The following is a 26,332-nucleotide window of genomic DNA, read 5'->3' as shown; positions in this document are numbered from 1 at the left end:
TTTCATTATAAATCGATTTATTTAAACATTCAACATTTTAACTTATTAATTAATTATTATTTTCAATCAGTATTTTCTGAAATCATAATCACAATCTTACTCTAGCCTTGGATAAACGCATTTTATTGCCCATCACAGTTCTCTTTTACTCATTTTTGTTATCTTTACTTCACACATCACTACACATTATAACTATATCATCATTATTTTTTGTTTACCTTACTTACAGTTAGTAAATATTATTGTTACATATTAAAAATCATGACGTGACTGAGTATTATGCATGTGAGAAACCGGTACTTTTAACGCATGGACACACAGAAAGCGCGACGGAAACCGCACGGAAGGACGTAACAAAGAACGCGCGCATACGCGTGCACGAACTATCACACGCACCTAAGCTGACGCACTCGACTGCAGCTGCATGGAGCAAAGCGCGCTCGGAAATGTGATTCTCTTCATACAGTACAGTAAGCCCAGTACCAGGAAATATTGCACATCAAATTTTAGCAAGAGAACGGTTTCGTAAATCGTTATCTCTGTCATTGAGATGGACGCCACGTTACGGTGAGTGACAGAGCTCAATGAAGCAGCCAAAATGCTTTTCGAAAGATAGATGTGCATTAATTCCTGCCAGATAGGTACGTGCCTTGCACGACAAATTCTAGGAGCCGTATTGGACACGTTTCCGCAGCGCGTTGTGTGTATTCAAGCCTTAAGGTATGTACTGGAGGCATAATACAATATTTTAGTAAGTAATCGTAATCAATCATTGTTCATTTATTTTAATGTAATTGACACAATAGATGTACTACATTCTGGCTAACTTGTTACCAAACTTTAAAACAATGGACAATTAATTATTAACCTACTAATTTGCATGAAAGTGCCTAATACTGTTGCGGTAATACTATGATAAATCTAATTTAATTGGTAATATATGAGTGTCCGCCTGGTAAACAAGATGACATAAATAAATAATAGAAACAAATATAAATTACTGGATAACTATTATTGCTTCTAATATAAAATATAACTAACATTCAAGTTATATCTTATTATGATTGACATGGTACAATAGTAAATGTATGGATGCACTAAAAGTTATCAATCAATTTAAAAAAAATTTTACCAGACATTTTACACTTTTTCAGGAGGGTAATGTTTTCCCAAACTAACAAATTTTACCTCCTTACAATATAAGTAAAGATATCTAAAAATAAAAAATAAATTACGCTTACTCATAGACTGATTAAACTCAACCTTTGGACCTAGAAAGCAATATTGCACAGATTCCCTCAATAATCTACACGAGGAAAAAGGAAAGGTTTTCCGAAATGCCCACGGGAGCAGTCCCGAGTGTTCGCTATAAGTATAGTAAATCAAAAGAATCTAGTACATCTATTTGTGTGTTAACGACATTATATTATTTGCAACCCAAATTAAGATTTACTAGACATAAGGTAAACAATAGTTGGTGAGTACTTATCTAAAATAATAAATATTCAAAGAACCGCAAAGTTTTATAGCTCATTTATCAATAGACTTCATAATAAACCTAAGCGTGGGTAAATTTAGATTTTCACTCAATCTCATTTTAGACAACTATAACTATTTACACAAGTTAAATAAATTACTGGCTGTCTATTCTAAACCATTATGACATAATAAAAATAATCCTATACAATCTATTTTAATTTATCCAATAATAATAATTAATTTTGATAAATATTCACCAGACTTATAGGCGTGCATGGCATTATCACGAGCCAGATAATCCGTAGAAATGGACATGCTTCAGGTTTATCTGGCGACAAGTTGCCTCGGCCGAACAACCGTGAGGCACTTCCACACAAACACATCATTTTATATCAACATGGTCATTTACCAATAAACTTTGCAATAAACTTAAGTATGGGTAAATTTTAATTCAATTTCAATTCAGACAACTAGAGCTATTTACACAAGTTAAATAAATTACTGCTGTCTAGACTAAACCATTAATAATAATAATTCTATATACTCTATTTTCATTTGTCCATTAATTATAATAATTAAACTTGACATAACTTTAAATAACTTTGTTATTTCGCCCTCTGGCTTTAAGTAAACTCCGCTAGTTTCGGGACCAGCCCGTCAATAGCTTAGACAAAATTATCTGTGCTGGCCCTAATAGTGACAATATTAGTTCATGACGTTTATTACAGGTATAACGCATAACTGAATAGGTTCCTGCGGTATAGATCGTTTCAACGAATAGGTCCTATGGCGTTATGTTGGCTCCTCTGTTTGTCTAATTCATTGGCACCATAATTGGCATGAGAAGACGCAGATTTTGTTTATTTTCATTTCATTCATTCAGGAAAATTAAATGAAAATAAACAAAGTCTGGTTTTCTCATGCCATATGGTGCCAATGACTTAGACCAGACAGGGGAGCCAACATAACGCCATAGGAACTATTCCTTGAAACGATCTACAGTGGAGTGATTCATCAACTTGTGACAACTGTATGTACTCTCCTCAGTTATGTGCTAAACCTATAGTAGCAATTAAGTAAAGTACCATTTTCATTTTTAAATATAACAAAATTTCATTAAGTTTATTTTATACTATCAAAATATTTTTGGAGAGCAATAAGGCAAGATACATTTAGAACAACCCAAAGTAATTTAAATCAGCTATTGGCTTACAGTCAAATTCATGCACTAGACTATTCATTATATACAACTAAGATAACTTAAAAAATATTTGCATAACCCCGTGACTTTATAATAGCGATATTGTACCTACCATCTCACTGATCATCCAGATAGATAGCATTGATTGATTAATTTCGGTCGATAGATCTGTCATTTTCACTGTAGAAATTGTGTACAACTGAATTAAGCTTAAGCGGTCTTGGTGAATATGTGACAGCTCAGGTGGTTATTGCAAAACTATGTTTAGGTAGCTAAGGATGGATTCATGAATTAAAACCCAGTTTAACAACCTAATCATGACCTAACTGCCGCATTTAACCATGTCAATACTAACCTCATTGAGATTGTGTATACTTTTTAATTAGCTTCACAACTAGTGGTTTATATGCAAAACCCCATGGCAAAAATATTAGAAAGCCCGAATAATAGAGACTGGAGTAAAGTGGAATCCACTTGGTGTAAACTTTCAAATCGAAAGGAGCTAAGCTCCAACCCATGAATACTATTGTGTACGCCTTGAGAAGTACATATAAAAGATACTTAGCTTTCGATTTCCAGATAGTGTGATAAATTTCAGTTTTGGAAAGAATAGCTTCTACATCCTTTTCCATGTAGATGATGAGAAATTCGTTCAAGAATGTAACGTAGTAACCTGATCTAGTACCGTGCCAGAGAGCTAAAAATAACAAAGTGAAAACTTGGCTTAAATTACGGTTACCTAAAAATTTGAGCCTTTTATATACGTATTTAGCTGCGAAGTTATTCGTATTGCAGTTGAAGCTATCGATGTAGTGTTGGAATTTTGTCGCGCATTCGAACCTCATTAGCTTTATATTGCTACAGCCATCCCACTTCGACACTGCACCGCTCACTGTCATCATAACGCCGTTGTAGGAGAGACCGAAGCGAATGCATGAGGCTGCAACAAATGTAAAATGTATCACACTAATATTATAAAGGAGAAAGTCTGTATGTGTGTGTATATGTGTGCGTGTGTGTGTGTGTGTATGTTTGTTACTCCTTCACGCAAAAACTACTGGACAGATTGGGCTGAAATTTAGAATGGAGATAGATTATACCCTGGATTAGCACATAGGCTACTTTTTATCCCGGAAAGTCAAAGAGTTTCCACGTTTTCCTACATCCACGCGAACGAAGTCGCGGGCATCAGCTAGTAAGTAATATAAACTAGATGATGAACAATTTTTTCACTGGGGATCTATGAGTATGATAAAGGGAGAAACTTTATTAGCGTCCGTCAATGCAAACGCCTTATATTAATAAAAATTGACTGGTTCAATAAGACCAGAGAAACACACAATATAAGGTGTTCAACTGTTTAGGAACTTCACCACACCATTCTACAACAGAACAGCAAGAAACCATGAAGGTTGGCACGTCCTTGTGGTCGACATCCAATCAACTCGCATGAAACGTTTTTATCAATGTATCTGATACATACCGCTAAGGTGTGTAATGGCTTATCAGCTTCCGTGTTTCCATATATAACCTTAATATTTTCAACACAGGAGTGTAAAACCTTAATTCTCACAGTTGCAGTCACAAACAAAGGCTAGTTAACAAATAAGACTCACTAATTACAGTGTGAAAAAATTGAAATCTAACTTATGCTTTTGAATTGTGAAAATCCTGATTATGGTTACAAAAAAAAAACAAATATATAATTTAACTAGCTGATGCCCGCATGAATTTACATTTTTCAAAATCCCGCGGGAACTCTTTGATTTTCCGGGATAAAAAGTAACCAATGTGTTAATCCAGGGTATAATCTATCTCTAGTCAAGATTTCATCCAAATCCGTTCAGCCGTTTTTGCGTGATTGAGTAACAAACATCCAAACATCCACACTTTCACATTTATAATATTAGTAGGATTACCTTCAGTGAGCAGCCAACATGAGATGTATTTATACAAAGCAAAATGAGCCCATAGACCGCAGTAGACGTGACGGTAAATTATCGACGTGTCCCAAAAGGCATCAGATAGCATGTACTTCATACTGAATACATATGCTGAAAAAGAATTTAAAGAGAATTAGTTTTTGAAAACAGTGATAGGAAATTTCTTATGTTAAGGAAAAGATGAGGAAATAGGACTCAAAAATTTAAAGTAAATTAAGTAATCTCTCAGTCTCGTATCCTTAATGCGGAAGGTTGTGCTACTTTCTTTTGAGACATAAAGGTAGGGATTTTCTTGGAATAATAATACTGTGGATTCCTAAGTTCTTCCTCAACGGCTCACTCATAACAACTCAAACTTGATAACTATTTCAACTCTTGGATTGAAAGATTTTAACAACAAAATTACTGTGAGTAAAAGAAAAAATTCAATCACCCATCCAGTTGATGACCTGGGTCAAAATTGCATAACAATTTCACATTCCCAGCATAGAGATAGATAGAGCTTATGTTAAAGAGAAAAAAAAAAGTTGTTGAAAGTAAAACATACTTACTTCCAACTTGAAATGCGCACAGGTAGCCCAAGCCGAGCACAAGTCGTTTAAGTGCTTCCGTTTTTATAAATTCATGTTCTCTAGCTACAGGGAATTTATCTTCGACGAAGTCCAGGTACCTTCTGTAGGAAAAAATTGGTCCCACAAGAAAACAGGCCGGAAAATATATAAATCCCATCAACTGTTCAAAGGTTGGTGACGATTTTAGAGGCATTTGCTGATAACCATCAAATTTGAGCGGCTCTTCTTCTACTGTCTGTCCGTCCCATAAATCAAAGGCCAGAGCTATAAGTTTAAGTGTGAGGACGCATTGGGGCATAGTCCATGTTATGTCGTATTCTTCTGATTCCGTCATTACATAGCCAGCTAATAAATACGTCATATTAAAGACAAACGTGAAAATCACATTGTATTTTGTGGGGCCCAATAACTTTGTAGACAAATAAATAACTATCCCTGGAATAAAATTGTGGTAAAGAGACCATCCGAAGTTATAAATAGCAATATCCAAGCCTGTGGCGATGAAAAATAGGTTTTGGTATTGTAGGTATTCTTTTTTAATGTAATTATTATACACAAATCCCAGTGGATACCCCAGTAGAATTGAGATAAGCAGCCTCAAAGCTGGTTCCGTCGTTCCTATTAGGTAAGCAAAGTAAGGAGCTGGGCTTAGCTCAATCCAACCCAGCAGGGCTAGAAACACACCAACCATCTTGCCTGAAAAAAAGAATATATAATCAATATATTTATTTATCTACAGCCTTACGTTGGATACGCTAATATTATAAAGATGTTTATAAGTTTGGATGAAGGGGATAACCCTATAGAACTATAAACAGATTTAGAAATTTCACTTATAGATTGCTACATTATTCCCAAATGCTATAGACTATAAATTATATCTCACCGACTAAGTCGTAGGAAAAAGCTTGTAATCAATAGATTGATAAATTACTTAGCAATATTTTTATATCTGATTTTTGGCAATTAACAATATCGCTAGGTAACTTAACAAGTTACAAATTGAATTGTCGGTCTACACCTAATATCTAATCATATTCTTTATACAATACTGTCTAAAACAAGCATTATTTTGAAATGGTCAATTTAGTTTAGTTTAAAGATTCTGTACAAATGAATAAGCACCACACTTACTAACCTCAATATTGTTTGTAAATGAAGGTATTTGAAAAAAAAAATATTTGGAAATGTGGCTGCTATGTGATTTTGAGATAGCTAAAAGATTCAAAAAGGACCTATTAAAAGATTATAGTTAGTTTTCAAATAAAATACTACCAAAAGTCGCAATATTTCACGTATTCGCCGTAAATGAAGGTATTAGAAAAAAATATTTTGATTTGGAAATGTGGCTGCCATGTGCTTTTGAAATAACTAAAAGTTCCAAAAACACCTATTAAAACATTATAGTTATTGTATCCGTGTTTTCAAATAAAAAGCTTCCAAAAGTTGCAAAAGTTTTTCTCAGTTGAATGAATCAACTGAGAAAAAGTCGCAATATTTCACGTATTCGCCGTAAAGGAAGGTATTTGAAAAAAATATTTTGATTTGGAAATATGGCTGATAATGTCCTTTTGGGATAACTAAAGGATCCAAAAAGCACCTATTGAAACATTACAGTTATTGTACTTATAGTTTTCAAATGAAAAGCTCCAAAAAATCTTAAAAACTTGCACATTGACCGTTAAAAATACCTAGCTGAAGAAAATATTGTGCATGTGGCAATGTGGCTGCCATGTGGTTTTTGGGATGCTATGACCCTCATCTTTGATGAGAAAACCACTTATTCTTTGTGGTTCCTAATTTAAACAACACTTGCGCTTCTAGTGGTGCTTTTCATAACAGCTGATCTAAGAATTTGCGAGAAAAATGTATTCTCCCTGAAATACCGCTCTTTGACCATTATGTCGAAAATATCTGGGAAACGAAAGACCTAGAACCCGCACAGCGTCTTCCTCACGCATTTACTACGCATTAAAACACAATAAAACACAAAAATATATAAAGGAGTCATGGATTAAGTAAATAATTCACCTGCACATGTAAACCGATAAGAAACGTTACATATAATATTTATAACATTTTACGAATTCAACTAAATTGTTTAAGGGCCAAAATTCTAATTTCACTTACCAAAGTAACCTCGAGAACTTGGATTTGCTTGAAACGTAGCACAAAGACTTTATCGAGAGCTGTGAGCACAAAATATGACTCCTGCAGACGATCAGTGAGGCGAGTGTACAAAAATGGTAGAAAACACCAGAAACAAATGAACGGAAATAGAATTTGCAGCGGAAAATATTTTTAATGTTGGTAGTTCACAGATGCCATTATTCGTTCCGTTCATTCATCTGTTTACAACTGATACAGCCAATTTATTGTCTCTGGTGTAAACGGTAGGGACGGGTAACATTGGTATATTAGAAGAGGGTTTTAGAATGCCAAAAATCCAGATTGTAATTTTACGTAGGGTTTTGTATTAATTATAGTCATGAATCTTTACATAAATATCGGACGTGTATCGAGTGCCTTCAGGTAGCTGGACCGGACGAAAAACATACCGGCCTTACTTGTCTATAACTTCATTCGTTCAATTCATTCATCTGTTCAATGGATACAATCCTTACAATCAGTTCATTGTCTCTGGTGTTACTTATCTATGACAGCAGTAATTCCATTCATTCATCTGTTTACAACTGATGAAGTCAGTTTATTGTCTCTGGTGTTTATGGTAGGGACGGGTAACATTGGTATATTAGAAGAGGGTTTTAGAATGCCAAAAATCCAGATTGTAATTTTACGTAGGGTTTTGTATTATTTATAGTCATGAATCTTTACATAAATATCGGACGTGTATCGAGTGCCTTCAGGTAGCTGGACCGGACGAAAAATATACCGGCCTTACTTGTCTATAACTTAATTCGTTCAATTCATTCATCTGTTCAATGGATACAAGCCTTACAATCAGTTCATTGTCTCTGGTGTTACTTGTCTATGACAGCAGTAATTCCATTCATTCATCTGTTTACAACTGATGAAGTCAGTTTATTGTCTCTGGTGTTTACGGTAGAGACGGGTAACATTGGTATATTAGAAGAGGGTTTTAGAACGCCAAAATCCAAATTGTATCGCTATATATACTCATTCATCTATGTATCTGAAATACTGAATAGCTCTGACTGAACCATGGAATTAGGAAGTACCATTGGAAGTACTGGCTAGGTTCTAGTTTAGGACACAGTAATTTTATGATCTTAACATATTGTTTCGATGAGTATGTTTTGTTAGATGCCCACGACGATAATCCCGTGGGAGCTCTTTGATTTTCCAAGATAAAAAGTTGCCTGTCTGTTTCCGAGATGCGAGCTACCTCTGTACCAAATTTAATTAATATAAACGGTTAAACAGATGGGCCTTTAAGAATCCCGTGGGAACCCTGATTTCCAGGCTAAAAACTAGTCTATGTTCTTCCCTGCGATTAAGCTAAGTCTGTACCTAACCAAAATTTTATCAAAATCGGTTAAACTGTTGTACCGTGAAGATAGACAGACAGACAGACACACTTTCGCATTTTTATACATATGAGTTGTAGATACATATGGATGGACAAATTAAATAAATAGCTTGAACTATTGAATGTTTTTTGAATTGAATGTAGGAGGTTGGTATACTAAAACAATTATAAATTTTAAAGAATATTTTATTTTTGTTTGTCTGAAAAATTTGAATATTGAAAATTGCCCCGAAATAAATAGTGACAAAAACTAGTCAATAAATCTACAATATTTTCAATTTAAAAATATTACAATAATAATTTAATCGGTATTTAATATTTAAAAATTAATTTTCAACTATTTTGAAGTTTTCATAAACAATGTAAAGTTACAAAATTAATCAATGTGAAAATGACATTTACAATGCATTATTATTCATTTAAAAAATTAATTAATATTTCTTCATATTATATAGTAAAAATTAGATAACTTTAAGGTCAAGGACAAATCGCGTGCGAACCTAATTTTATACCGAATACTCTACACAGAATTTCACATGCGGTTTTCCTAGATTTGTCCCTTACCTAGGGTCTTTGGGAATGCCTAAGCTCAAGGTCTTTAATTGTTTTCAGAAAAAGGTCTTTAATTGTTTTCTAGGCTGAATCTAATAAGACCATAAATTATTGACTACTAAACTCAAAAAAAGGTCAAGCCGTCCATAATTCTTACTAGCTTGGAAAATTGTAAGGCGCGTATGTCACAGAATTCAAAATAAGGTAATAGAAATGGGGTCGGCTGCTTTTTAATACCAGAAGAACATGTCGCCAATTTTTAATACGATTGTTACTACAATAACGAGTACTGATGCTCACTAATAGTCTGCGTGGTCAACAAGGTCACATTGCTTTTCTATACCTATTCTGAATTTATTTTATGTCAGTCTACTTAATAAAGTGCGCCTAAACAAGTAGTTCAATCTGAATATGAAACATATGACTGCACATTGTAGAACAATAGATCTCGGCCAGGCTTAATTAATCCTACTCTATGACCTGCGTAAGCCGCTATGTTGCAACTTGTAACTGTGGACTTACTTGTTTTGGGCGCACTATACTCATACCTATATCGTCGCTACGCATGCAAAATCCTCTAAGTGATTTTTTAGATTTTACGTTTTTGATGTCATTTTGTTCAGTTTTATGACGTACATGCAAAACTCCGTTTTAGTTCAAGAGATAACTTTTGTAGCTATTTAATTTTGAACTAAAAGTTAATTAAAAAAAAATCTGTTTCATAGTTTCTCCTGAAAATTTATGATTTTTATGATAGTGGAATCTGCATGCACAGCGATGACATACTAAGCTAAAGGCTCATTGTACAAAAACAGATTTTCTAAAATTTAAAGTACAGTCCTAACATTATTCCTTAGCCTTTTATAGAATTATCATGGATGGTATCATGGCCCTTTTAAAAGACCCAACTATTGTTCCTAAATTCAGGTTTAGATTAAGAAAGTGAGTGAGAGAGCCCTATACTAACTTCTTTTCGTGGATGGAGTATAGACAATCCTTTCGCGAGTCACTGGCTTAATTTATCCCTGCTCTAACTTTTACTAAATGCAAGTTATCTATGTATAATATAACAGTTCCAGGTACTAAATTCGTTATTTACATCATTCGACGAGTAGAAAAATCTTTTTTAGAAGGAAACTGAAATTTAGTTATAAAATTACATTTTAAAGTTTATTTTTGTGTTGACCCCAGACAAACAATTCAACCTATCTTTTTTGTATATTTAACTATTGATTGTGTAGGACATGATTCTGCAGATGTGTGATAGATATAACTAGAAAGCGACAGCAAATAAACGAATACTTTGAGGCACGAGACCGCGAGCTCTAGTTTCATATAAAAATTAATGGATTAAATTATTTCATCACATTTCGATACAAAGCTATAGTATAAGATAATCTATGTTACATGTATGTCATTCGGATAGTACGCCCTCGAGCCTCGCGCCTCACGCTTTCTGTGACTAGATGTTGGATAACTGTAAATAAAATTTGATTGATGATACGATTTTGTAAACTGTCGCTTTAGCCTGTATATAGAAATTATTTTTACTTGGCGCATATTTCATTCAACAGTAGCACCGATTAAGAAAACATAGACCTTAAACTTATGGACTAATATAAAAGCCTGAATTACTGGTACGCTGATGTCGGTGGTGTGGTACCATTTGTATTCTCCGGCTGAGATCTATAGACCGTACTTTGACTTTGTTCATACTTAAGCTAAAAACGAGACAGATTATGTAAACGATATAGCGTTGTCTCGTTTTAACAGTATCATAAGTCGGAGCAAAGTCAAAGTGCGCTCTGTAGATCTTAGATTACCGACGTTAAGTGTAAAAGGAACACAGGCATTAACATTTATGAATATCAACTTAAAACTGTATAACCTTAAAATTAATAGTGCTTAATAGCTAAGATACTACATTATAATTATAAATGTATGTCAGCTAAACACAAGTCTTTGTGTACCCGACTAGTTTCAAATCCGTCCAGGGCAGAGCAGAGGCCCATTGAAAACGACCCTGGATGAGTTTGAAACTAATCAGACATACTTCGTCAAAAATCTGAATTTAGTCGTCATACAGTTATATTTATAATGAATATCAGTCACGATGATACTACATACTAAATCTTTATGTACAATACTTCAATTCTTCATAAAAAAAAGTAAAGACATGCCAAGGATGCCTCACTGCGATACCTCGCGTCGCGGGTTAGATCACTACTTCGATGTCACCTCCATGTAAAATAAATGTACGCAAATCAATGATCTTCATGTTCTGGATTGGCTTGGCCACTGGATTTCGCACTGGATTGGCCATTCTAAACAAAAATGCGTACCGGCTGCAACTCGCTTTTGGTTATAACTTGATGGCCTGTTTCATATTAAGTTTGACAGTTTCATAGAACATAATTTTTGTTCAGAATAGCCATTCTTTACGGTTAATTCAATGATAGAAATAGACACACACACATGTCAAGGCGTCTTGGTTTACTTACTTTAACTACTATGGTGTATAAATTATGTGTCATATATGTGCGTGTGTGTATTTGGATATATTTGCTTTACATGGAGATGAAATCGAGGTGGTGAGCTAAGCAGCGACCACGAGGTATCGCAGTGGGGCGTCTAAGGCAAGTCCTTAAAATTATATTCACTTTTCACTTACAATAAGGTCATATTGTCTTATTTATTAAATTTAAAATTGATTTAAAATAATATGTAGTTATTTTATTTAATACCTTTTTACATTAGTATGTCAAAAGTTTTTCGATAGTCAGATAAAATATAAACAGATTTCCGTAAAAAAAACCATGTCATTACAGCAATATAATTATTAGTAGTCTATTTGAAATTAATTCAATGTCTCTTTTTTAAAACCATGGTTAAAATACGATGAGCAGAGGTGCTTCAGCTGTAACAAAAGAAAACAGATATTTAACAATAAAAGAAATAATTTTATATAATCCAGTGTACAAAATAATTATTGTCGTAAGCTGACGTAAACACTATAGAATTTGATCTCGAGGTTATGATTGCACACTGTACAATAAATATAAATAACTCAAAATTTATAAAACCCTCGACACAAAAACCTCTATAACAATACTAGAAAATAGCTGATAACTTTCAAACGGCTGAACCGATTTTCTTCGATCATAGCCAAGAACACTCTCCATCAAGCCGCCTTTCAAACAAAAAAAACTAAATTAAAATCGGTTCATTCGTTTAGGAGCTACGATGCCACAGACAGATACACAGATACACACGTCAAACTTATAACACCCCTCTTTTTGGGTCGGGGGTTAAAAAAAAATTTCAGCCAGGCTTGTGAATGTAATCCTTAGTCTATGACCTGCCATGAATCGCCATTGCACCTTCGGATTGGAGTCTTATTTATTAGTTGAGTGAAGTGGATGGGGTGGAGCCGCTTAATGAGTTTAAGTTAAGTACCTATATATCGACATTCAGTTGAAATTGGTAAAGTGAAAACAATACAAAGGAGACTCAAAAACAGTGTGCGCCTCTCCCGTTATGCCAAAGTAAATAAATCTTAGTTATGATATTATGTTATTAAAAAGACACTGCCTCTCATCCTCTCTCCACTTTGCCGGTTTGCGGCAACAATAAAAATAAAATGATAGGTAATTAAAGTTTTTTCTGGTGGTGGATAAATCCTATCCCTTCCCGTCGCCCCTGTGACCTCATAACATTTTGAGGTGTATGTCAATCCGCGTGGATTTGGGTTTTTAAAAACCAAAGGGAACTCTTATTAAATAGATGATGGCGTCGTATATGACCATGTGGAGTTAGGTGTTTTAAAAATCCTGTGGGACTCGTCCATCCCCAGGATGCAAGCTATCTCTGTACCAAACGTCAAAATCGGTTTAATGGATGGGCCATGAAAAGCTAACAGACAGGCACATCATTATAATGTTAGTATCTCTCTTTAGTGTGTACTATTCTTACTAATAGAAGATGAAATTTTTCTACCTATGTCCGTTATAGACTTTGAAATCATCCAACTTATGTGTTTCTACTAAGTGTGGGACGACCTCCTGCCCACTGGACCAATGACCTGAAGAAGGTGGCGGGGAGCGGGTGGATGAGGAAGGCGGAGGACCGTGTTTGGTGGCGCGCTCTTGGAAAGGCCTATGTCTATCAGTGGACGCATACAGGCTGATGGATGGATGGATGTGTTTCAAACCGGTTTCGAAATGCGAAGATTTAAGGCTTTAGGCAAAAAAAAAACATTCTTTTTAGCGTAGCTTGTAGTAGCACACGCTGAGTATCCGCTAGTTATTTAAAGAAGATCAGAAGAAGCTTACCGTTGTGCTACTGATGTCGCGGGTAGTAGGGCGGCGGGTAGCGTTCTATCGACGACGACGACAAAGTCTTCTTCGGTTAGCTTAAGACCAAGCGGAGGGTACGGGCCTTGAGGCGTAGCCTCCTTACCCGGGCGCGCGGTATTCGCGCTACCCCGATGTTGATCTTCTTGCCGGAATTGGGCCCGCCATCTTGGCTTGAGGCTCCATGGCTAGTTGTAACATTTATTAAATTCTCCGCGCTGCTTAAATTCCCCAAACTGCACGCTGGGTATCCGCTAGTTATTTATAGAAGATCAGAAGAATCTTACCGTTGTGCTACTGATGTCGTGGGTAGTAAGGCGGCGGGTAGCGTCCTATCGCGTAGTGACTAGGTTGGTACATGGGCGGTACCGCGGGCGGCGCGGCGGGTGCAAGGGGTGCAGGCGGCGGGGGCGCGGGCGCTATTGTTACGGGGACATGCGCTCTCGTCGCCTGGGGTTCTGGAGCCATTTGCATACCTGATAAATAAATAGTGTTTAATAAATCGTAAATGTTAGAGGCAAAAAATTATTTAGGCGTTCAATCTAACCATAGTTTCAAAAAACATTCAAAATTCAATTAGAAAACATAGTTTCGTTTGTGATCGGTTGGTGACCCAAAATGGTTAGCGCCCACTGAGATATTGGCCTCTATCATTTGTATGTACGCAACAGAAAGAGCGTTATACTAACTTCTACTGCTGTTGAGAAACATTCAGAAATAAAATTACGTACCTGCGGGAGGTCCAGCGTATGGTGGTGGGTAGTAAAGCCCTGCCGGCGGCATTGGCTGATAAGGCTGGTAAGGCTGCGGCGCGGGCGCTACCTGGGGCGCATACAACTGTGACATTGCGACCCCATGCATACCAGCTCCAGGTGGTGGCGGATATCTACTAGAGTTCACTGTCACAGGTATATCTTGTTGCCTAGTTGTGTATTGGTAGGAGCCATTTGTTGTATTATTGCTTGTGTTTGGACTCTTGTTTAGGTCACGGTTTGGTTCTGAAGGTGGCGATTTGTCGGATTGTTGGTTAACTAAAAATATTTTAATATAACATCAATTAACAGGTGACAAGAGTTTCTACATAAAAATTTTAATATTCAAAATGAAGTTTAAAGGCTAGATCAGCTACCATCTATTAAATTATTTGCAAATATTTAGTATGCAATATTAAAGCCAGGTTTTGCCTATCGATATTTTTTTTTATATTTATTACTTACATTGCCGCAAGATGTCCATAAACGTCTGCAAAACCTCAGGAGGTGCATTATTATTGGTACTATTATTATTATTATGATATATTATTTTGACAGGATTCGCCTTTCTAGGCAATGCAGACAATGCTTGAATAAGTGATTCATCTATGCGCAAGGAAGGAGATGGAGCCTGAAACAAATAATAATAGAATAGAATTGATTTGATAAATGAAACATTGAATTAACTTTATCCTATGAGATCATTCATACAATTTACACTTAAGATAAGTAGCTGATGATGATTGTACAGTAATTAGATAGTTATAAGTTTAAGTGTAACATTTAAAACTCTTAGTTTTTATTGGATCAAATCATGCATACAAAAGTGGCAGTTAAATTTTTTAGTAACAGTGAAATGTTTCTTTTAATAATAATTAATTATTTATTGTTCACAGGGTTATTATATATATAATTATCATTCACTGTAAAAATCACATGAGCCACATCCAAACTATTTGCAGAACAGGAGATTGGATCTTCTGGGCATATTCTTCTCAATAGGTATTTTATGTTCAACCATGGTCTTATAATCTTGGAAATTGTAAGCTATGCATTTGCAACCATCAATTCAAAAAAACTAAAAAATTCAAACAAAAAGGTGAAAGTTCACTATTTTGCTTACCAAATCAACGTTCCTTGCATCTGTCATCACATAGTCTATCAGTTGTAACAGGAAATGATTAGGAATTGTTGAAACTCCCTACAAATACAGTCATAATTAAAGTAAATTAAAAACAAATATTGTTCTCAAAACAGAGACAGTCAAAAATACATACTGTGGAAAACGGAGCTTGGCTGAACATGTTATGGAATTGATTTTGAGGTATTCCCTGCAAGAAAGATTAATTATTTGCGTAAAATTTTAAATTCTCCTTAATATATGTAAAAACCGGAAATGTGCGAGTCAGGCCTCGCTCTTTTAGGGTTCCGTACATAATTGTGAACATCATATTTTGTATGAAATATTTCTTTTCTGAACTAGAACTTCGCACTAAAAGCCGTGAAAGAAAACCCTAAAAATGTTCATTTGTTTTGGTCAGAGCTTAAAAACGATTTTATAAATTGTCGTTTTTAGTATTTGTTGTTTAAATACAGTATATGATACATATTATACCAAAATTTCATATTCCTCACGAGTTAAGATTTTAAATAAAAGTGGTCTAAAACTGATAACTTTGACGGACTTTGGAAAAAAATAAAAATATATTCGTACTCTACTCAATGAGGTCTGAACAACGGTACCCCATATGCTATTGTAAGAAAAAAAAATTTTTCAGGTCCGTTTCAGGGGGCTCCCATACATGAGTATGGGAGCCTCCTGGAAAATAATTGAATTTCTAATTCAATATTTGGTTTTGGGTCAATGTTTTACACCAAATACCAAAATTTTGGGGTTGTACTCATTTCGTTTACAAGCTAGAGAACTTGTGACACGCGAACAGACAGCAGAGTGACATTAATAGGTTTACGTTTTTACCCTTTGGATACGGAACCCTACAAAACTAGTTGTAAGCAGTGTCCACTAACAATAAAACTTGTGTAAATAGGAAAACTTGTACAATATATTAGCCATTTTTAATCATGACTAACATTCCCCTTTCCCCTCCAACTAAGCGTTAAGCTTGTGCTAGGAGTGGGTACGACAATAGTGCAACGGGTGGGGTTTGAACCACCGACCTTTCGGATTTCAGTCCGCTCCTATAACCGTTGAGCTATTGAGGCTTAAATTGAATTGCTGTGAGTGCTTACACAGTGTACTAACTTGCCAAAGTTGACTCCTGGAAGTTTTATCACTATTGGACAGTTTGAAAGTCCAAGTCAAAATATTTTAATACATACTTGGCATTTGATTAATGGCTCGGACCCATACAAAGCGCGACGTAGCTGCACCGCAGGACACATCACTTTCAACGCCTGCTTATTGTATGACTAGCTGACGGCCGCGACTTCGTCCGCGTGGATTTAATTTTTTCAAAATCCCGTGGGAACTCTTTGGTTTTCCGGGATAAAAAGTAGCCTATGTGCTAATCCAGGATATTATCCATATCCATTCCGAATTTCAGCCAAATCCGTCCAGTAGTTTTTGCGTGAAGAGTAACAAACACACACACACACACACACACACACACGCACACACACACACACACACACACATACAAACTTTCGCCTTTATAATAGTGTGATTAGTAAAAATACGTGAGATGTTGACTACAGAGCGCAACGTTGATAGGCAAGGGCTCAGCAGACGAACATCTTCATACAGTTGTTTGTAAAACAACTTAGGAGCCGCGTTGGACACGTTTACATCGCGCTTTGTCTGTTCCTTGCTTTTAAATGATGAGGAAAATAGAATTTAAGCCCACTTGCACCACAGTGCTTTATCTGGTTTAGGTCCAATTGCATAGCAGGTGGTTCAAATTATGTTACGGTTATAGTTACACTTTGAACATCTATAAAAGCAAAATGGCTTGCACAAGTTAGGATTTGTTAACTTTTGTTCAAAAATTATCTTTAAATATTATATTAATCATGGAGGTACTTGTGCAGCTTCCCTTTTGCTTTTTAGGGTTCCGTACCTAAAAAGGAAAAACGGAACCCTTATAGGATAACTTTGTTGTCTGTCCCTCTGTCAAGAAAACCTATAGGCTACTTCCCATTGACCTAGAATCATGAAATTTGGCAGGTAGGTAGGTCTTTTAACACAAGTAAAGGAAAAAATACGAAAACTGTGAATTTGTGGTTACATCACCAAAAAATGTGTTTAAATTTTCATAGTAAGAAACTATACCAAGTGGGGTATCATATGAAAATGCTTTACCTGTACATTCTACAAGTGTAAATTAAAAATTTATAACACCCCCGACAAGTGAAGGTTACAGTGACTAGAAAAGACCGAAAATACCTGATAACTTTCAAACGGCTGAACCGATTTTCTTGGACTATTCCGCGCCTACGATCCAAAGTATCAGAGTTTTCCAAAACATCATTTTCAAATAAATAATTATGTATCAAGCATCGATGGTATCAAGGCAACGTCCATCTTGACAACTTGACATTTGTCAATTGACATAATATTATGAACCTAACGGTTATGTAACCTTCTTTTCTACAAGAAAACTAGAAAAGAGCTGATAACTCTTAAACGGCTGCACCAATTTTTTTGGATTATAGCTAAGAACACTCTCGATCAAGCCACCTTTCAAACAAAAAAAACTAAATTAAAATCGGTTCATTCGTTTAGGCGCTACGATGCCACAGACAGATACACAGATACACAGATACACAGACACACAGATACACAGATACACACGTCAAACTTATAACACCCCTCTTTTTGGGTCGGGGGTTAAAAACAGATTTTTATTAATAGTTATACATAATAATTTTTGATTTATCGTGTAAAATATCGGAAAAATACCTGAGTACGGAACCCTCGGTGCGTGAGTCTGACTCGCACTTGGCCGGTTTTTAGTGGTGGTCAAAGTCTAACAGTAACCATAATTTAACTTAAACAGGAAGGCGCCAGAGGACTTCAAAAGCTTAAACACAAATACCAGCGATAACTCTTGTACCTCCACATTTTCTTCAACGAATTTATGGAATAGATCTGTGCTGATCAATGATTTCAATATTTCTTTCAGATTCTGGTACTCATCAAACTTCTTTTTATACATCATAGTCTCATACTCTTCTTCTGTATAAATTGCATCCAATTGTTTCCTAATCGCCTCAATCCTAAAATAAAGAACATCTAATGAATTTTATTTGATTAAAAATATTTGAAATATCAATCATGTTACTCTCTAACAGTCTATTCATTAGTCACTCAGTTAATGGTTCAGACTGTATGATTTTAAGGTCAAAGTAAATAGTAACTTTTTGAATTATTAGATTAGGCTTAGTACTCACTATGCAAAGTGCCTTCTCAGACAGACGGAAGTACAATTAACTTAAAAGGTTGTTCGCATAATAGATAAGCGAGGGCTACGAACGCCTTTATTTATAAGAACTCTACCCATTACCTATATTTCAAAGGATTGCTTAGGTGTGACCATACAAATCATACATCTGTCTACATCCTGCCCTGTGTTGTGGGTACTCCTAGTATCTGTAGTCTTATGTTGCTCATGTCATAATCAGTTTTTAAAATATATAATGTTCGTTGTTCAACTTGAAGAAGCCACAACTCATTCACTCATTCACATTCGCGAGCGGTTTCAGTTTTACATAAAATAATTCAATTTCGCAACCCAACTGTGATCTTATATTAAAATAATATTTTTTGTAAAATCTCAATTTGCCAAAAAATATTACATTATTCTTTACAAATAATTTTGCAATTAATTGTTATTCGAGTGAAAAATGTATGGTGATAAAAATGTACATATTTTCATTTAATCATTAATTTTTAACTTTGAATTTAATAATAATAATATGTAAATAATTATTATCAGAAATCTATCAACATTTATTTATTTTACCAAACAGCTCACAATAATTTTTTGTCTACTATATTATGTCTATATTTTATATCTGATAAAGTTTGCAAAGTAGATATAAATCTTTAACCATAATTTAATAGGTTACTCTGAACATATTGATATTGATTGAATTTGAATATCTTTTGACTCACGGCCGAAATAGTAATCAATCCATCTCTGTAATCTGTCAATAGGTTACTTAGCAACATTATTTTTCAAAAATTGTATGGTCTTTTTAGGGTTCCGTATTCCAAGGGTAAAAACAGAGCGCTATTAATAATTTCATAACTAACGGACCAAAATTAATATAATCAGCCTATCTGAAATTTGTCAAAAAAGACTACAATTTTTGACATATAACAACGATACTAAGTAACTTATCAACAAATTCCAGGTACGATTGTTGATTATATTAACTTCGCCCGTTAGTAACTTAAAGAGAGATTACCGATAGATTGATTAATTATATTTCAGCCGTAAGTTTAAAGTGAAAAGAAATTTACATCTAAATCTATTGATTATATGTCATGTTATTATATTATCGTCACTGCACGGGATTTAAGGATTTATAAAAATCGCAGTGACGTCTGAATTTCCACTTTATAAAAATACTCCTCATGCTATAATAAATAATAATATAGTAAATTGAAAATATGTATTAAGAAAACTACTTTATAAATCGCATTTAAAATATTTAATTACAATACCTGCGATAACCAGTGATATGCATTGCACAAAAATACAGACAATAATTCACTGGGTACATTATATAGATACATACAAGTTACCATAAAAGCGATATAAACTGTGAAAATATATCGTAGTGGATTCAAACCTTTGGTTCCTTTGTACGCACTGTTCACAGAGGGCGTCTGCGTTTTTGACCTCCTCGGCTTTCCTAACTTTGGTCGGTCGAGCTGAGAACAAAATAGATGATCGCAAAGCCATAGACGAGTGTGTTTATTACACATTAATAACATAAAATATTACATTTAAATATAAGTCGTGTATAAAAAAAAAGACGACTGTCCTGCCAAAATCAAACTAAAAGTAAAATGTTTCACATTAAAAATATATGCTGCCGTGAATACAGCAGCCATATTGATTTTTTTTTTAATTTATAGCCAGTGTCACTGAGGATTCCAACGATACCTATCCAAATCTGTTCAGGCATTTAGAAGTTATGGTGTAATAAAAAACTCACACACATACATAAACCCTGAAAACATTACATTCCATTTTTCCTTTTTCTTGGCAGTCGTCTAATAAAGATCGATAAATTTTCTCATGAAATTATGTCCCTGCGCAATCTTAAGGACGGTCTTTGTCTCGTGAGACTACATAATAAATATAAAAGCTCGTAAATCTTCTTGGAAACCAACTTTTAATATACAAAAAGGTTAAGTCAATAGAATAATAATGTTTTCAGGTTCTATGCCTGATGGATCTCCTAGCGTACGTAATGTACCGTACCGTAATGTAGCATGTTCAATCTTAAACTGCAGCAGTCACTTGATTATAAACGCAAAACCAAACTGCAATTGGGGATTTTACACTAGCAATAATATTATCATGCAATACCCAAAATTTCGATCTATTATCGAGGAGATATTGACGGCATTGATCATAAAGAGTAATAATATATTTATGGTCAGTACTATCAATATACTCTTTGATACGGTATCGAAATATTTATTAGTCCTTAATACCTTGGTATAGTATCAATATTGACTCATGTATCTGCATGTTATTTAAACTGTTCTAAAAAATTATTGATAGTGTAACACTCTTCGGTTAGAAACACACGGAAAATCGAAGTCATCAATTTAAATAAAAACAGGAATACGCCACTAATGTAAATGTTTTATAATATTTTATTCTACGCACTAGTGATTATTGAAATAATAAGAAATCTATGTTCTAAAATCGCTTATGCTACGATGCTCTTAAAACTTCTTCTTTTTATATCGCTGAGCATTTATCTGTAGTATGTAGTTACATTGCTATCATCGCAGGTAGTCTTCATTGGCATATTTCTAGTAGGTATTCTTGCAAAAACTGTTTATCTTCGCCAACAGTGAAAAATGTCAGTCAATCTTAGGCGACGTCTTGCATGGGCGATTCAAAGTGAACGTGGAATTCAATGAGCTTCAAAAGGTATCGACTGTTTGTTTTTTGCCGCGCCACTTAACGTTCGCGTCAAGATCGCTCAGTGTGCGTCCTGAGTGACCGCACCGCAGCGGATTTCGGTGCGGATTTACACGTCGTACTTAAGGCCGATTCACACCAAGCACGTACACGTTACACGTGCGTAGTGACGCGCGTAAACCCCTAACACACCGGGTTACGCATACGTCCACGCTTTGCTTTCCACACAAGCGGTGTGCCATGTTTCATACATTACAACGCAATGGTAGGCGCTACGTCTACGCTTACGTATCGCTTACGCAGCCTGTGTGAACGAGCTATTATGCTTAGTGCACGCGGGGAAGTGCGCGCCCGCGTGTCGAACATTTGTTTAATGCACCGTTTTTTCCGTATGCGCGGTGCGCTGTCATTCAGGACGCAGACTAACGTAGGATGCCGCGTAAATGATTGCACTTATTGTAGTGATCACATTGAAGTTTGGCTTGGCATGCTGCATTAAAATAAGATAACCTTACCATTTGCATCTTCATTTGAAGCTTGCCTTTTCTTTGGCTCACTTTTCAGCTGAAAATGTGTCGGCATTAATGGCGGAGGTGGCTTACTAGCGTCATACCTGAAATAATAATGGCAGCCATCATCATCAACCTATCGCCGGCCCAATACTGTCCATGGGTCACTTTTCAGAATGATTTCATGAAGGGTTTCACCACGCTGGTCAAAAATGGATTTGCAGGCTTCACATACCTTGGAGAACCTTATGGAGAACTCTCAGGCATGCAGGTTTTCTCTTGTTTGCTTGGCTGTTACAGCAATTTTCTTCTTCAATCAATAGCTTTATAGAAATATCAGTACAAAGTGTTTAATTTACTTACATGGGTACTACTGGTGGAGGTCCCTGTGCCATCGTAAATGCTTGGGCGGGTGCAGGTGCGGGTGCAGGTGCCTGTGCCGTCGCAAACATTTGGGCGGTTGGAGGTGCGGCTGAAAAAGAATGATTTTCTTTTCATATTTTTTGTAAAAATAAACAATGTTCTTTGAGTAACATTATTTAAGACAAATATTATATTAAATTATATGTATAAAGCCTTGGCCAAAATGTGGACATAATAAATTATAATGTTTTTATTAATTTTACGCCAGTAAGTATATTAATTTATAAAATAATAATATGTACTTTAAAAAAAATTATAAATTGAATCAAAGAAAAATTCATTACAAAATAAAAGCTCAATAACTATGTCTTCGCTGTCTCATGCCTTATGTTATGTAAATCCTAATCCTACTAATATTATAAATGTGAAAGTGTGGATGTTTGGATGTTTGTTACTCCAATCACGCAAAAACGGCTGAACGGATTTGGATGAAATTTGGAATGGAGCTAGATTATACCCTGGATTAACACAAAGGCTACTTTTTATCCCGAAAAATCAAAGAGTTCCCGCGGGATTTTGAAAAATGTAATCAGCTAGTGTTATGTAAATAAGTAAAAATTACCTGTAAATACAGGTGCCCGTTGTCTAACAGAAGTAGATGGTACTGTAGGCGGGGGCGGCGGTGGAGGCAGCTGCTGGACAGCCATCACAGGTGCCGGCCGCGCAGCTACCGGCGCGACAGACACGGCGGGAGGCTGGTATACGGCGGGAGGCTGGTACACGGCGGGAGGCTGGTACACGGCGGAGGCGTAGGAGGGCGGCGGAGCAACGTTCCCGGGTACAGAAACAGAAGCCGGCGGCAAAGGTGGCGGCGGCGGTGGATGAGCCCCCGCTAGACTCTCTTGTATATATAACGCTATTTGGGGTATAGTTTCGGCAGCCCCTGCAGACATATTGGCGTGCCTCTGCGCTAAAACCTGCGGCAGTTGCCCTGTCGCGTTGAACAAATTCTGCTCCTCCTTGCTTGCATGCAGATATGTACAGTGTTCCCGTGAACATCCAGTCGAATTTTGATAGTCGTGGCAGAACTTTAAAGTCTTTTTCATAACCTCAAATTCTAACTCATGACGGAACTTGCACTGAGAGCCTTTCGTACATGCTCCCCATATAAAATCCCTACAGTAATCTTTTTGTTTATCCCCATTTTCTGCGTTTGCCACATCACCGTTTTCATTTGGGGCAGGTTGTCCTGATTGTAGTGGCTGATAGCCAGACAAACCAGCTTTACTGCTCATGGACTGTAATACAACAAAAATTTAAATTTATTAAATTGATTGAAAAATCAGCCCTTAATATTACTGTAATATATATATGCTAAAAATTAAAATATAACTTAGTGTTGATATAGAAACAAATCTAAAATGGAAGCTTGAACTTGTAACAACTGTAGTATGTTGAACTATCAACAAACAAGTGTAAATTAAAAATTTATAACACCCCCCACCGAGTGAAGGTTACTGTAACTAGAAAAGAGCTGATAACTTTCAAACAGCTGAACCGATTTTCTTGGATATAGCTAAGAACACTCTCGATCAAGCCACTTTTCAAACAAAAAAACTAAATTAAAATCGGTTCATTAGTTTAGGAGCTACGATGCCACGGACAGATACACAGATACACTTCAAACTTATAACACCCCTCTCTTTGGGTCGGGGGTTAAATAGAGATAGTTTTGTCTGACTGTCTAAGAAGGGAGTTAACAATAACTTAAAATATTATGTTCATGGTGTTCTTTCTTTTCAGAATTCAGATGCATTGCACTTACTTTTCCACATTTTTGCAAGATTGTACTTTTTACAATAGAATTAAACATGTACAATTAAAGAAATGAACAGAACACATCAATAAAATAGATTAATAGATTGGTAAATTATTATGAGGATACAAAAGCACTTGTAAAAGTTTTTTGAATAAAAATGTTATATTATTCTATTCTATAGAAACTGTAACAGAAAACAAGTAATTTTTACTATAATTTCATAACAGTAAATTTTTGATCACATCAAGAGTAAATAATTCTGACTGATTAATTATTATTATTTATTGCATTCAGTGCTCAAGGGAGAATAAATATTGCGTAAGTAGAGGGTGTGAGTGACTCAACTATTAATTTTATTTCTCTATTAGCCTAGCATTTAATTGTTTTAATTCTTAACATTCAAATACAATGTTTTACTCATTCAAGGGCACACAGGGCAATTCATTCACCAGTTGTGAAGATGTGCTGTCTTATACAGAAAAAAAAGAACATGGTTAATTACTAAGTAAGTCCACATCAATGTCTGTAAATTAGTTTTCTACTTTGACTATGAGATATCAAATAGTATTTGAAGTGTATTTTCATTGGGTTTGTTAGGAGAGAGCTAAGGAGCAGACCAGACTCATTAAGTAATAAAGGTTCACAATGTTTTTAGCTATACTTAATATAAATACAATACATTGTTCATATACCAGTGATAAGATTTGAAAACAATAGAATGTATCATGCCTGACTTTATTATAAGCAATATAAAATACAAGAAAATTCCTTGCTATTCAAATTTGTAAATAGTACTTAATTAGTTACCTACTGAGAATTATAAACTTTTTTTTAAATGTTGCCAACACATACTTATACTGAATAATACTGTAGTGTTCTTCCAAGTTTAATATTAAAATTTATGTAAAAATACCTACATTTCTGGCCAAGTTTATTGGTTATCTGAATTAATATCAGCTGTGCAAGAACAAGTCGCCATTTTAGGTCTATTTCACTACAACCATGCTCTTTTGAGACTAAAATATAGTGCATTATCTGATTTCATTTCGAAGCTGGCATAAAAAAATTATAATAAACTTACCGATAATTATTATGCGTGCGTAAAACTAAATTGTTTATTGTGAAATTAAATACTTTGATGTCATCAAAGGATTTGAAAAACATAATCTTCACTGTGGTTCAAACATATCTAACTTGTATTAGTTTTCGGATTATCACCATGTCCTGAGATAAAATACACATTGAGATTTTTGCAGTAATTTTTTAATATCTTTCACGAAATTATTCGTATACATTAAGTATCTCAAAATTACAAAAATACAAAATAAACATCAAAATGGCAGCCACACACATGCATCACCACCATACAAAGCCAAAGAGTACCTATCTAATCACTACGTTTTACAGTGCGACCACAGATCACTATTATAAAAGTGCGACAAGAATCTTTTGGCGCGTGGGCAAAATCGGAACTACAGTTATCCACAATAATATTATTATAAATGCGAAAGTGTGTCTGTCTGTCTGCTACCTTTTCACGGCCTAAGAGTTTAACCGATTCTGACGTTTGCTACAGGGTTAGCTTATACCCCGGGGCCGACATGGGCTACTTTTTATCCCGGAAAACAAAAGAGTTCCCACGGGCTTCCTAAAAACCCATCCGCTTTACCGATTTGTATGAGTATGGTACAGAGGTAGCTTGCGTCTCTGTAATTGATATAGGCAACTTTTTATGCCGGAAAATCAATCAGTTCCCAAGGAATCTAAAACCCAAATCCACGCGGACGAAGTCGCGGGCACCCTCTAGTTTTAAATATTTCTGCACTTTTTCTTTACACACCTAAACTTTTCATGCAAGTACTGCCGAAATCCTTAGCAAAAAACATATTTCTAATGAAAATTTTCCTGAAAATTATTTTTGACCCGACTGCGGCAAAGCCAAAAGGAAGGGTTATGATTTTAGCAGTCTATGATGTACCTATGTATGTGTGTGTATGTATGTTTGTATCCAGATTCTGTGGGTTCCACCGTAGCACCTAAACTACTAGATACTACCTAATTATTTCTCGTAAAAAGTAAAGGTTAAAATTTAGATACTTATTGTGGGTTACCCTGAGATAGACATATACCATCGCGGACTTTTTTGTAG

The 26,332-nt window shown here is 35.3% G+C and overlaps 2 protein-coding genes across 2 annotated transcripts; both read right to left on the bottom strand.

Annotated features, from left to right (window-relative positions):
• Positions 1–7,457, bottom strand: LOC123880216 (lysophospholipid acyltransferase 5). The gene is made up of 4 exons (XM_045928210.1): positions 7,326–7,457; positions 5,175–5,891; positions 4,600–4,734; positions 1–3,620 (listed from the first exon to the last, which is right to left on the bottom strand). The coding sequence occupies exons 2-4, from the start codon at positions 5,884–5,886 to the stop codon at positions 3,037–3,039; spliced, it is 1,431 nt and encodes a 476-aa protein (XP_045784166.1). The 5' UTR covers positions 5,887–5,891; positions 7,326–7,457; the 3' UTR covers positions 1–3,036.
• A 4,680-nt stretch (positions 7,458–12,137) lies between these two features.
• Positions 12,138–25,542, bottom strand: LOC123880003 (protein enabled homolog). The gene is made up of 12 exons (XM_045927854.1): positions 25,265–25,542; positions 22,987–23,662; positions 22,365–22,473; positions 22,008–22,105; positions 20,180–20,261; positions 18,436–18,598; positions 15,640–15,693; positions 15,486–15,563; positions 14,828–14,993; positions 14,342–14,641; positions 13,898–14,086; positions 12,138–12,175 (listed from the first exon to the last, which is right to left on the bottom strand). The coding sequence occupies exons 2-11, from the start codon at positions 23,657–23,659 to the stop codon at positions 13,905–13,907; spliced, it is 1,905 nt and encodes a 634-aa protein (XP_045783810.1). The 5' UTR covers positions 23,660–23,662; positions 25,265–25,542; the 3' UTR covers positions 12,138–12,175; positions 13,898–13,904.
• Positions 25,543–26,332: the final 790 nt, after the last annotated feature.

Source organism: Maniola jurtina, chromosome Z (assembly GCF_905333055.1).
Source record: "Maniola jurtina chromosome Z, ilManJurt1.1, whole genome shotgun sequence".
NCBI classification, from domain to species: Eukaryota; Metazoa; Arthropoda; class Insecta; order Lepidoptera; family Nymphalidae; genus Maniola; species Maniola jurtina.
Note: the sequence above shows the minus strand (reverse complement) of the source record. Positions and strands in the feature narration are given on the sequence as shown.

What these genes read in the sequence shown, in the direction of transcription:
- LOC123880216 (XM_045928210.1), bottom strand. Translation starts at nt 5,886, where the DNA reads ATGGTTGGTGTGTTTCTAGCCCTGCTGGGTTGGATTGAGCTAAGCCCA. An exon ending in GTGCGCATTTCAAGTTGGAA is followed by an intron (nt 4,735 to 5,174) that starts GTAAGTATGTTT and finishes ATTCTTTTTCAG; the next exon opens with CATATGTATTCAGTATGAAG. An exon ending in ATGTTGGCTGCTCACTGAAG is followed by an intron (nt 3,621 to 4,599) that starts GTAATCCTACTA and finishes CATTTGTTGCAG; the next exon opens with CCTCATGCATTCGCTTCGGT.
- LOC123880003 (XM_045927854.1), bottom strand. Translation starts at nt 23,659, where the DNA reads ATGAGCAGTAAAGCTGGTTTGTCTGGCTATCAGCCACTACAATCAGGA. An exon ending in CCTCCACCAGTAGTACCCAT is followed by an intron (nt 22,106 to 22,364) that starts GTAAGTAAATTA and finishes TTATTATTTCAG; the next exon opens with GTATGACGCTAGTAAGCCAC. An exon ending in TTCAAATGAAGATGCAAATG is followed by an intron (nt 20,262 to 22,007) that starts GTAAGGTTATCT and finishes TTTTGTTCTCAG; the next exon opens with CTCGACCGACCAAAGTTAGG.